The sequence below is a fragment of the Jaculus jaculus genome, chromosome 6 (genome assembly GCF_020740685.1).
Source record: "Jaculus jaculus isolate mJacJac1 chromosome 6, mJacJac1.mat.Y.cur, whole genome shotgun sequence".
Classification (NCBI taxonomy): Eukaryota; Metazoa; Chordata; class Mammalia; order Rodentia; family Dipodidae; genus Jaculus; species Jaculus jaculus.
Window position 1 is genome coordinate 158,799,524 of NC_059107.1, and position 11,880 is coordinate 158,811,403.

General features: G+C 52.8%; 1 protein-coding gene and 1 long non-coding RNA gene across 2 annotated transcripts in view; one reads left to right on the plus strand and one right to left on the minus strand.

Annotated features, from left to right (window-relative positions):
• Aco2 (aconitase 2) overlaps positions 1 to 11,514 on the plus strand; it is a 38,375-nt gene extending 26,861 nt beyond the window's left edge. The window contains exons 5-18 of the mRNA XM_045152386.1: positions 1,035 to 1,193; positions 1,371 to 1,521; positions 3,083 to 3,187; positions 4,034 to 4,125; positions 4,863 to 4,968; positions 6,389 to 6,546; positions 6,722 to 6,795; positions 7,352 to 7,463; positions 8,163 to 8,285; positions 8,399 to 8,554; positions 9,210 to 9,401; positions 10,217 to 10,349; positions 10,657 to 10,778; positions 11,026 to 11,514. Coding sequence (XP_045008321.1) covers positions 1,035 to 1,193; positions 1,371 to 1,521; positions 3,083 to 3,187; positions 4,034 to 4,125; positions 4,863 to 4,968; positions 6,389 to 6,546; positions 6,722 to 6,795; positions 7,352 to 7,463; positions 8,163 to 8,285; positions 8,399 to 8,554; positions 9,210 to 9,401; positions 10,217 to 10,349; positions 10,657 to 10,778; positions 11,026 to 11,160 — 1,818 coding nt within the window. The 3' untranslated portion in view covers positions 11,161 to 11,514. The remainder of the gene's footprint in view (positions 1 to 1,034; positions 1,194 to 1,370; positions 1,522 to 3,082; positions 3,188 to 4,033; positions 4,126 to 4,862; positions 4,969 to 6,388; positions 6,547 to 6,721; positions 6,796 to 7,351; positions 7,464 to 8,162; positions 8,286 to 8,398; positions 8,555 to 9,209; positions 9,402 to 10,216; positions 10,350 to 10,656; positions 10,779 to 11,025) is intronic.
• Positions 6,210 to 11,168, minus strand: LOC123461567. Its single transcript, XR_006637720.1, has 2 exons — positions 7,702 to 11,168; positions 6,210 to 7,344 (listed from the first exon to the last, which is right to left on the minus strand). It is a non-coding gene; the product is annotated as an uncharacterized LOC123461567 (long non-coding RNA).
• Positions 11,515 to 11,880: the final 366 nt, after the last annotated feature.

Genomic DNA, 11,880 nt, shown 5'->3' on the forward strand with positions numbered 1-11,880 from the left:
ATCTGCCCCACTCTTGAAAGCAGAACCATCTGTGGATCGCCCCATTGCCCTTTCACGCCATAGTCCGTGCTAGGGCAAGGCTGCTAGGGTGGCAGGTCACAGCCTGCAAGAGCCAGAGAGCCTCTCTGCAGCTGGTTACAAAGGCACGTGGGCCCAGCCCTGGCCAACGCCAGGCGTCCTCCATTCCAAAGTGGTGCGTGCAGACGAGTCTTCCTCTCTGCAAATAAGTAAGGGAAAGTTAAAAACAAAAAAACTGGTATAAGGACTGGGGAGATGGCTCAGTGGTTAAGGCACTTGCCTACAAAGCCTAATGACCCTGGTTCTATTCCCCAGTACCCACGTAAAGCTGGATGCACAAGGTAGTGCATGCATCTGGAGTTTCCATATTCATTCATTCTTTTCTTTTTTCTTTCTCTCTGTAAACAAATAAACTTAAAAAAAACTGGTATGTGAGGGCTAGAGAGATGGCTTAGCAGTTAAGGTGCTTGCCTGTGAAGCCTAAGAACCCTGTATTTGTTGTTTTTTAAACAACTTCCATGATTATAAACGCTATCCCATGGTAATGCCGTTCCTCCCCCCACTTTCCCCTTTGAAACTCCATTCTCCAACATATCACCTCCCCCTCTCCATCAGTCTCTCTTTTTTATTTTTTTTAAGATTTATTTTTATTTATTTTTTAGAGACAGAGAGAGGGGTGGGAGGAAGAGAATGGGCATGCCAGGGCCTCTAGCCACTGCAAATGGACTCCAGACGCATGCACCACCATGTGCAGCTGGCTTACGTGGGTTCTGGAGAATCGAACCTGGTCCTTAGTCTTTGCAGGCAAGTGCCTTAACCACTAAGCCATCTCTCCAGCCCAGTCTCTCTTTTATTTTGATGAAGTACCCCATTTTGATACCCCAGTATCCCTGTAACCCATATGCATGCAGTGGCATGTGTTAGGAGTTCGTTTACAATAGCTAAAGGCCCTGGTGTGCTCATTCTCACCCTCATAAAATAAGTAAATAAACAAAACATCTTGGATCCTTTTTCAGATCATTTTGGAAAACTATGCCTATCCTGGCGTTCTTCTGATTGGCACTGACTCCCACACACCCAATGGTGGTGGCCTGGGAGGCATCTGTATAGGAGTCGGAGGTGCTGACGCAGTGGATGTCATGGCTGGGATCCCCTGGGAGCTGAAGTGCCCCAAGGTGAGGGGCAGGGAAGGACTTTCTCTGGGCTGGCTTCAGGGGAGATGAGTGGGGACTCTGGGCTCAGAAGTGCTGAAGAACAGGACTGGGAACACCAGCACCTCAGCTGCTTGGCTTCCGGTGGAACATGGTGTCGAGTGCACAGGCCTGTAATCGCTGTCTTGCTTACCACCTCAGGTGATCGGTGTGAAACTAACAGGCTCCCTCTCTGGTTGGACCTCACCCAAAGATGTGATCCTGAAAGTGGCAGGTGTCCTCACAGTGAAAGGTGGCACAGGCGCCATCGTGGAGTACCATGGGCCTGGTCTGGACTCCATCTCCTGCACCGGTAAGGAAGATGGCCCTACACAGTAGTCTTCACCCTTGGTTGGGTCACTGGGCCTACGGCTGAGCAACTGGAGCAGAAAGTGGCCTTCCTCTGAAACTGCCCAGGCAGTGTGGGGGCATGGCCTTGCAGATTTTAGTTTCTGCTACTCTGTAGCCAAGCACTGGGCTACCTTGGGTGATCCCTAAGGATCCAAGAAACTTCAGTACTCCTCAAGTGATGGTGGCTCATTCTTAGTACATGGCACAAGACAGCTGTGAAGTTGGTAACAGTCTTATATTTTTTTCAAGGTAGGGTCTCACTGCAATCCAGGCTGGCCTTAAATTCAAAGTGACCCTCCGACCTCTGTCTCTCAAGTGCTGGGCTAGAAGGCATGTGCTACCATGCCTGGCTCCTTATTCCATTCCTGTTGGTGAAATTCAGAAAACTATTTACTGGGTTGGAGAGACAGTTTAGCAGTTAAGGTTCTTGCCTGCAAAGCCTAAGGACTCAGATCCAATTCCCTAGTACCTACATAAGCCAGATGCACAAGGTGGTTTGTTTGCAGTGGCTAGAGGCCCTGGCGTTCCCTTTCTTTCTGTGTCTCAAGTATTTTTTAGCTGGGCATGATGGTGTATGCCTTTTAATCCCGGCACTCAGGAGGCAGAGATGGGTGGAGCCTTATGAGTTCAAAGGCACCCTGAGACTCCGTAGTGAATGCCAGGTCATTCTGGGCTAGAGTGAGACCCTACCTCGAAAACATACATAATGTATATATTTTTAAGTCATTTATTTATTTGAGAGAGAAAGAAAGCAGCAGCAGCAGAGAGAGAAAATGGGTGCCCCCCCTTGTGAGTATGTGCAACACTGCACACGTCTTCTGTCGCTGTGCATCTGGCTTATGTAGGACCTGGAGAGTTGAACATAAGTCCTTAGACTTTACAAGCAAGTGCCTTAACGGCTAAGCCATCTCTCCAGCCCTTTTTTTTTTTTAAACTATTCACTTTGGGGCTGCAGAGATGGCTTAGCCGTTAAGGTACTTGCCTACAAAGCCAAACGACCCAGGTTCGATACCCCAGGACTCACATAAGCCAGATGCACAAGGGGGCGTACACATCTGGAGTTTCTTTGCTGCTGGTGGAGGCGCTGGTGCATCCATTCTCTGCTTCCCTCCCCACCTTCCCCATCCCACCTATTTCAAATAAATTTTTTTTAAAAATCTATTCACTTTGAACTGTGTGACTAAAAGAAGGCCTGACACTAGGCAGGCAGACCTGGATCCCAGCACCTGCAAAGCAGACACAGTACAGCTGAGCAGTGACTGGCCATGTCCAACTTCAGCATGTGGTGGCCTTATGCTCTTGAAGTCAGACCCTGAGGTGGAACTGGTTGTTGGTGCTGAAGCTTGAGGCCTCTCCTCCCGGGCCATTCTTCATCCTGAGCTTTTACGGATGAATGCCTCCTGCCACTAGGTGGCCCTGTGGACCAGGAAGTGAAGGAGCTCTTTGATGTGATTTGTGCCCACTCGGCTAGTACTCAGGCACGTGCCAGCTGTTCAGCAGCAGCATGGGCTTTTTCTCCACAGGCATGGCAACAATCTGCAACATGGGCGCAGAAATTGGGGCCACAACATCAGTGTTCCCATACAACCACAGGATGAAGAAATACCTGAGCAAGACAGGCCGAGAAGGTGAGCTGGTGGGGGCGCCATGGCATGGGCATGCAACCAATCAGCACAGAAGACAACAAACTGTGTGTGTGGCTCTGAGTAAGGTGTCTGGTGCCCTCGTTAGCTTTAGACAGGGTCTGGTGACACTGCCTCAAGGTAGGAATTTTTAGTTTCAAGGGAGGGTGGCTGAATTCTGGTCCCTAAAGCCCCCTAGAGGAAGTGCTGGAAATGGCACAAACTCTGTGGCACTGCTGCATTGACAACGGAGAAAACCACTAAGAATCACCTTCCAGTCACGTGCAGCAAGTTCCCTGAGCTCTAGCTTGGTGTCTTTAAAGCTCACGAAGAACAAATAAGGTTCTAAAGTCTAGAAAGAGAAAAGAGCGTGGAAATGGGAAGAGCCCAGAGGCTAGGGTCCCTGCGGAGCCGTGAGCCTCTGGACTCAGACTTCGGCGCCCTTCTCCCCACTCTTCATCCCGCGACGTCAACGTTCTCCTCTGCAGGCCAGGTGTGGAGGCACATGCCTGTAATCCTAGTACTTGGGAGGCTGAGGCCGGATTCCTTGATTCTAGGCCAGCCTGGAATACATAGCAAAGTCCTGTCTCAAACTCCCCTTTTCCCCAAATCTGCTGTCCATCTTCGCCCAGCCTTCCTTGGCTGCAGCCTCAGTGTTTCCTCCCCTATCATCACTCTTGGTTCCCTGATGGAGCAGGGGCAGCGTCTTACGCTGTTTGCTTGGTTCCTCTGTGCTCACTCAGTGCCTGGAACCTGGTGTTCGGCGGGCTCAAGGGCACTGTGGCTCAGATGGGTGGTGGGTGGACCAGAGTCCACCTCCTCTGCTTCATCACCCTCCCTTGCTCTTTCCAGACATCGCCAACCTAGCGGAAGAATTCAAGGATCACTTGATGCCCGATCCTGGCTGCCAATATGACCAGCTGATTGAAATTAACCTCAGTGAGGTAAGGGAGGGAGGGAGTAGGGTTCAGAGGATTGCCGAGGGTGGAGACCCTGTTTTCTTGGTCTTGGAGTCTGGGGGAGGCTCCTGCCTGCACAGCCAGTGGGACTCAGGGCTCTTGGTTTCCAGTGCCACTGCATTCTGCTGCCTGAGTTAGGTAGGAATGGGGACAGAGGGGGGAGGTGAGACATAGCCATGGGAAAAGGAAGTCCTGAATAAGTGTCCCTTTGTGTCACTGTCCCCCTCCCCACTTTAGTGGGCCATGATATCATCCTTGGCATGGGGGCTGCTTTGTTAGCACAGTTCAGAAGGTGAGGCTGCAGCGGGCTTGGCACACTGGGGCCTGCAGGCTAGAGCAGGCCTTTGGAGAGCTAGTCTGCATGAGGCCATTGTGGGCCAGCTGCTGAAGTGCTATACCTGTCGCTCAACCTCCTGGGTCCCACTTCACCATGTGTAAAACGTAAGGCACTTGTGAAAAATGGGTTATTTGGACTGATTATACTGTGTACCAGGCACTTTACTACAGATTTCACATTAGCAAGTCCTCCTACGTGTAAAGCTGTAGTGTGTGTTTGGATCCCTCTGTAGCTCTGGCGGTCCTTGAACTTGTAAGACTCCTCTTCCCACCTTCTCAGTAGCTGGGGCTCCAGCCTCAGCACTAAGCGAGTCCATCCGGCAGATGGCAGACTGATTGCCTCCTGCCTCCTCCCACCTCCCCCGCTCCTGCCCTTTTTCTTTCAGCTGAAGCCGCACATCAATGGGCCCTTCACCCCTGACTTGGCCCACCCTGTGGCAGAAGTGGGTGCTGTGGCAGAGAAGGAAGGCTGGCCTGTGGACATCCGAGTGGGTGAGTACCTTCCATCCGGATGGCCAAGGCTGTGAACAGTCACCTGTGCCCAGCATGTAGTGCTTCGTGAAGTAGCCACTTTGTCAAGAGGCCTGTTGTTTAAAATTGCCTCAACTTGGCATAAAAAGGAATACATCCAGGCTGGAGAGATGGCTTAGCAGTTAAGCGCTTGCCTGTGAAGCCTAAAGACCCCGGTACAAGGCTCAATTCCCCAGGACCCACATTTGTCAGGTACACAAGGGGGCACACACGTCTGGAGTTCGTTTGCAGTGGCTGAAGGTCCTGGCGCACCCATTCTTTCTATCTGCCTCTTTTTCTGTCGCTCTCAACTAAATAATAATATTTTTTTAAAAAAGGAATACATGCTTTTTAAGAGAATAGTTACAAACATTTTTATTTTAGAAAGAAAAAGAGGCAGATAGAAAGAATTGGGTGCACCAGGTCCTTCAGCTACTGCAAACTCCAGACACATATACCACCTTGTGCATCTGACTTACATGGGTCCTGGGTAATCGAACCTGGATCCTTTGGCTTTGCAGGCAATTGCTTTAACCACTAAGCCATCTCTCCAGTCCCACAAGCATTTAAAACACCTGTTTTACACACAGATCATGCCAGTCATGCCACTTTACTTTACATGCTTCCATAGGCAGATCCACTGAATACTGTATCCCTGGTATCTGCCACTGTTCACACTCGAGAACCAAGCTTTCCCATGACTGCCCCTCATCTCCCTCCTCCCTACCTCTGTTCCTGCCTGACTCAGGCAACAGAATGTAGTGGCGCCGGGAGCCAAGGGTTTGGGTATGCGTAGCCCGGACCCTGGAGCCCAAAAGGCCTGGGTTTGAATCATGGCTGTGCTACTTAACAGTTGTCTTCAGTAAGCTGCTTCCACGCCTGTAAATCAGAAGTGACAAAAATAAGTTGCTATCTGGTGGTACTGTATTGTTAAGAGACAGCTTTTCAGTGCTTGTGCTCTTGCTCAGCTGGCTCAGCTGTTATACTTGTCATCTAGACGCCCTTGGTAAGAGTGCGGGGTTTGGTCCTGACCATGGCATAACCCGGGTGGCGCACGCCCAAAATCCTGGCACTGGAGATGGAAGCAGCTCAAGCTCTGAGGAGGCCCTGCGGGGTGGGGACAGCTAGGGCGCACAAATGTGCATGGCACTGGTGTGAAACTGAACTATGCTTCTGACCTGTGTTTCGGTGTCATGATAAGTGACTGGTCTGCCCCCGAGTGATAGGTCACGAGTAGCTTGTCCTTTATTATTGGATACTTGGGTTGCTTCCGAGTGTCTGTTAAACAGTCTGTCCTCACCCAGTTGTGGACTCATTGTACCAGGTCACACTAGCTGGGGTCAGGGAGACCGCTGGTCCTGATACTGTCCTGACCGCGGCCCTACCACCCACAACGTACCAGGTCTGATCGGCAGCTGCACCAATTCGAGCTATGAAGACATGGGGCGGTCAGCAGCCGTGGCCAAGCAGGCGCTGGCCCACGGACTGAAGTGCAAGTCCCAGTTCACCATCACACCAGGTTCTGAGCAGATCCGTGCCACCATTGAGCGCGATGGTTACGTGAGTGTCCTGCCCTTGCCTCTGGCTCCCCGCCTCGGTGCTGTTCCTGTGCTTCACGGTGGGACAAGCCACAGCGACTGGGCTAGGGCAGCGCATCCTCCATGCTGGTGCTTCCTCCTTCCCATCGGCCGTGCAGCTGCCCCCAACATCCCCATCTTTCCTTTGTCCTCTGTAGGCACAGATCCTGAGGGACGTGGGTGGCATCGTCCTGGCCAATGCCTGTGGTCCTTGTATTGGGCAGTGGGACAGGTGAGCAGTCTGTCTCTGGTCACTTAGCCCTGGGGTGGTGGTATTAAGATGGAGAAGACTTGCAGGGCGTGGTGGCGCATGCCTTTTATCCCAGCACTCAGGAGGCAGAGGTAGAAGGATCGCCATGAGTTCGAAGCCAGCCTGAGACTCCATAGTGAATTCCAGGTCAGCCTGAGCTAGAGTGAGACCCTGCCTCGGGGGGATTAAAAAAAGATGGAGAAGAGTCAAGCCCAAGGATTCTTCTGTTGGAAGCCCTTGCTACTCACGACTGGCAGTTGGTCTAGGAGAGAAAGAGACCTATAGTGACCTTGAGTAGCGCTACAGGCTGGAGCCTGGGCTGGCAGAAAGCAGCCGGTAGGGCTAAGTCCTGGCTGGCAAGCTGGTGGCCCTGAGGGAGCCTTGGGAGAGCAGACGGTTCGGGAGACTCAGACTTCAGTCTGGGCTCTGCTGTCTTCTGTGCAGTCTCAGGTGAGGCCTGAGATCTGCCCACATGGCCTCAGGACAGGTCAGATGACAAGGCCCGATATCCCTAATCCTGTTCCCTCTGATCTGATAGAAAAGACATCAAGAAAGGGGACAAGAACACAATCGTCACCTCCTACAACAGGAACTTCACAGGTCGAAATGATGCGAACCCTGAGACCCATGCCTTTGTTACATCCCCAGAGGTGAGAGCACCTGGCCAGGCACAAGCCTGGAGCTGCTGTGGGAGCCTTCAATATGAAAGGGGGAAGTTATCACTGTGAATACCCAAGCATTCCCAGCCCCTCAAGCTTTTGTTGTCTGGGTCTCCCTCGACTCTTGTGTAGTGTGCGGGTGTTCGGTTCCTCCCTCCCTCCCTTCTCTCAGTGCAAATGATTCTCTTGTCTCAGTGTCCTCAGAGGAGCTGAGACCACAAGCATGTACCGTGGCATCCAGTTCCAGTTTCTGGGTTCAGTGAAAGTTTGGCCTTGAAGCCACTGTGGGCCCCGAATCAGCTGAAGTGGGGTTCTGCCTCGGCCATCATTGACTCTCGACTAGTCTCCTTTCGGTCTACGTGGGGGCTGCAGAGGTGCTTGTGCTGGCTACATGACAGTGCTTTTCCACCCTGCAGTGCCGCCGTGCAGGACCGTGTCAGTCACTCAGCATTTCCGTGGGGCACCTGCAGAGGACAGGAAGTGCTGCTGTACAGAGCAGGGCCAGAACCGATGGCTGACTGCAGTGGGAGGAGTCCTCTGCAGCCCCAACAGTTCAAAGCTAGTCTTGTAGCTCTGACATTCAAAAAGAGGGCCTTCGGGAGAACATGGACAGTGCCTGGGTTTTGTTCTTTGTGGGGGTGGTTCGGCATGGCATTGGTTGCTAACCAGCAAACTGGATTCCTTTTTCAGATTGTCACAGCCCTGGCCATCGCAGGAACTCTTAAATTCAACCCAGAAACCGATTTCCTAACAGGGAAGGATGGCAAGAAATTCAAACTGGAGGCTCCAGATGCAGATGAGCTCCCCAAATCGGTGAGCAAATGCTGCCACCTAAGTGCGGCTAGCAGCTACACCTGCCTTGTCTAGCCTCCTGAGCATGCGCAAGAGTGGAGTTTGCGACCTGTGTCTCCTATTCCCTTCTGCAGGGCTTCGACCCAGGGCAGGACACCTATCAGCAGCCCCCCAAGGACAGCAGCGGGCAGCGGGTGGATGTGAGTCCCACCAGCCAGCGCCTGCAGCTCTTGGAACCATTTGACAAGTGGGATGGCAAAGACCTGGAGGACCTGCAGATTCTCATCAAGGTCAGTGGGACACCTTGTCTCTGAGCATTAGGCAGAACAGGCAGGGGAGCCAGCTGCAAGAGAGGGAGGGCTCCCTTCTCATGGCCCTGTCCAGGCAGAGCTAACCTGGCCAGTGCTGTCTGGTGTGGACAGGGGCCAGAGGACACAAGTGAGTCAGTGCAGCAGCCACAACTCTGACCTGCCGGCAGACACTCCAAGCCCGATTCCTGTTGTCCCCACTTGGGGCATTACTTGGGCCTGTATTTGGGAGCTGAGCAGAAGCAAGCCTTGCGTTATGGCCAGGGACTTCAGACTCATGGCAGACATTATTAATTCATGGGCTAAGGAGTAACCAGGCATGGAGTCAGGCTTATCATCCTCTCTGGGTAGCTCAGTTGAGGACCTAAGCATGGAAACTGACCAAGCCAATACATGTTATTTAGCATGCCAGCCCTTTGACTGACCTGTCCCCAGGGAGTGAGGTGTCTGGAGAAGCAGCAGCCTGGGGCTTTTGAGTGGGAAAGTGGGGCAGGCACTGGAACTGAAGACGGGTCAAGGCGTGGCATGCTTCCATCACCACTCCTGGGTGTTAGGTACTAGAGCCTGCTGCCTGCCTCTGGAGGGCTTCTCTCTTTACCCAGCACTCACCATCCACCTCTCTGCTCACTCAATTAAGGTCAAAGGAAAATGTACCACTGACCACATTTCTGCTGCTGGACCCTGGCTCAAGTTCCGTGGGCACCTAGACAACATCTCCAATAACCTGCTCATCGGTGCCATCAACATTGAAAATGGCAAGGCCAACTCTGTGCGCAATGCTGTCACCCAGGAGTTTGGCCCTGTCCCTGACACTGCCCGCTACTACAAGGTGGGCCAGCATCAGTGGGAGCAATGCTGGTGGCCTGGAGGGCAGGCACTGGGTGGGCTTGTGGGGAGGGGTCAGCCCATCCCCAGTAGGTAGGTCCCAGCATTTATGAGGTACTAAAGAAGAGGAGATGCTTCCTAAAGTAAGTTGGGAACTAAAGCTCAGAGGAAAGAGCTACACAGGCCATGTGGCCTTATAAGAAGGCCTGAACCAGGGACCAGGGAGAGGGGTTTAGGACAAGGCTAAAGGAGCAGAGGGGGCCTGAGAGTCAAGGCCAAAGACTAGTTGGGCTGGGCGTGGTGGCACACGCTTTTAATCCCAACACTGGGGAGGCTGAGGTAGGAGGATCACCTTGAGTTCAAGGCCACCATGAAACTAGAGTTCCATATCAGCTGGGGCTAGAGTTCTCACTCTACCTCAAAAAACAAACCAAAAACTTTGGGACTGATCTGTACCAATGTGGGGGTTACCAGAGGGTGCACCCTATTATCACATTGCTCCCCCAAAGTCCTTGTCCTTGACTGTACAGTGGAGTGGCCCCCTGGAGCTGGGGAGACTCTTTGTCTCCTGATGCACCATGCGTCCACTGCTCTGCTCCTTCCCTGGGACCCCACCCATCACAGCTCTAAACTGCTCCTCTGCCCACTGCACACAGGTAGGCAGGGTCAACGTCCAGGCTGCCTGTCCTCGGTATTTAAAGTTCAGTTGCTTTAGGGCAGCAAGTAAGGGTGTCACTGGCTTTTGACCCCTGGGCCTCAGCACCCCGGACACTAGGCCACTGCCCTCTGGCTCCTGACTCACCCCTGCTTACTTGACAGAAACATGGCATCAGGTGGGTGGTGATTGGAGATGAAAACTATGGTGAGGGCTCAAGCCGGGAACATGCAGCCCTGGAGCCTCGCCACCTGGGGGGCCGGGCCATCATCACCAAGAGCTTCGCCAGGATCCACGGTGAGCTAGAATCTGTGCCCAGCCACAGCTGTCTCTCACTCAAGGCTGTATGTAGGTCACTCATCCTGCCAGTGGTCAACTTGGGCTGGGATCTTTATGGATGAGCCTGCACCATAAGGCAAACCTGCATGGGCACCTTCTAGGGAAAGGGGTCACTAGGCCTTGAGCCCTAGTATCACTGCATTTGGTCCCAGCACCATGACCACGAATATCCCCAGGGTCCTGCCTGGCCTCAGAGCATGTCCTTGGGCTGGTGAAGGTCCCTAGGTTGAGGCATCATCCTATTGAGTGCACGTATGTCTTCCAGAAACCAACCTGAAGAAACAGGGCCTACTGCCCCTCACCTTCGCTGACCCTTCTGACTACAACAAGATCCACCCTGTGGACAAGCTGACCATTCAGGGCTTGAAGGACTTTGCTCCTGGCAAGGTCAGGGGGCCAGGGCCCTTTTGGGTGGGTGGGATAGTTTCCCCTTCTGCACCCAGCCTTACCTGCAGCTCCTGTGAATCCACGTCCAGTACAGCAGTGTCTTCCCAGTGCTGAGGAGCCAGCTCTGGCACTTGGCCCAACAGGTCCCCTGCTGGGGTCACCTAGTCTCAAGCCTGGCCTACACAGTCCCTAGATGGTGTTAGGAGTGCCCTCCACTTCACACCCACACCACATCTCCCCCTTGCAGCCCCTGACGTGCGTCATCAAGCACCCCAACGGAACCCAGGAGACCATCCTCCTGAATCACACCTTCAACGAGACTCAGATTGAGTGGTTCCGTGCAGGCAGCGCCCTCAACAGGATGAAGGAGCTACAGCAGTGAGGGCGTCCAGGCCCATGCTGCCCCACCCTGGACCCTGCTGGGTGCCACTCAACCATCAGGAGCTGGGTCGATTCCATCCAGTGTGGCCTGCTGCAAGATGTGACCAGACTTGCTTCCTGCTCCCATCCTCAGCCCACTGACTGATCCACTGCGGGGGGGCTTCCAAGAATAAGTTTCCAGCCCCTGCTTCCCTTTTCATTCAGCTCGTTCTCTGAGCAGTCCCATGTAACTATTTATTTTTGATGACAACACTCCCGTCTAAGGAAGTTTTTATTCTGCCTGATCATTTCACTGGTGGCTGAAGGATTTTAGAGAACCTTTTGTTCTTGCAATAATCCAAATTCATTAACTGTTCCTGTGGCTGGTGTCTGTGCTGTTTGTTTCCAACTAGCTTCAAGAAACTGAGCAAAAATGTCAGTCAACAAGACAGGGCAGTCCTCCCCAGTCCCTGGGATAGAGGCTCCCAGAGCAAGGGCTCGCCCCTTGGAGAGAGAACACTAGAATGAGACCAGACCCTCAAAAAAAAAAAAAAAAAAGTAAATGTCCTGCCTGCTGCACCTAGCCCCTTTAACAGGACTGTGGCAAAAAAACAGGCTCTTGCCAGGCGTGGTGGCACATGTCTTTAATCCCAGCACTCAGGAGGAGAGAGGACTGCAGTGAGTTTGAGGCTACCCTGACACTCCAGCCTGGACTAGAGACTCTACCTTGAAAAACAAACAA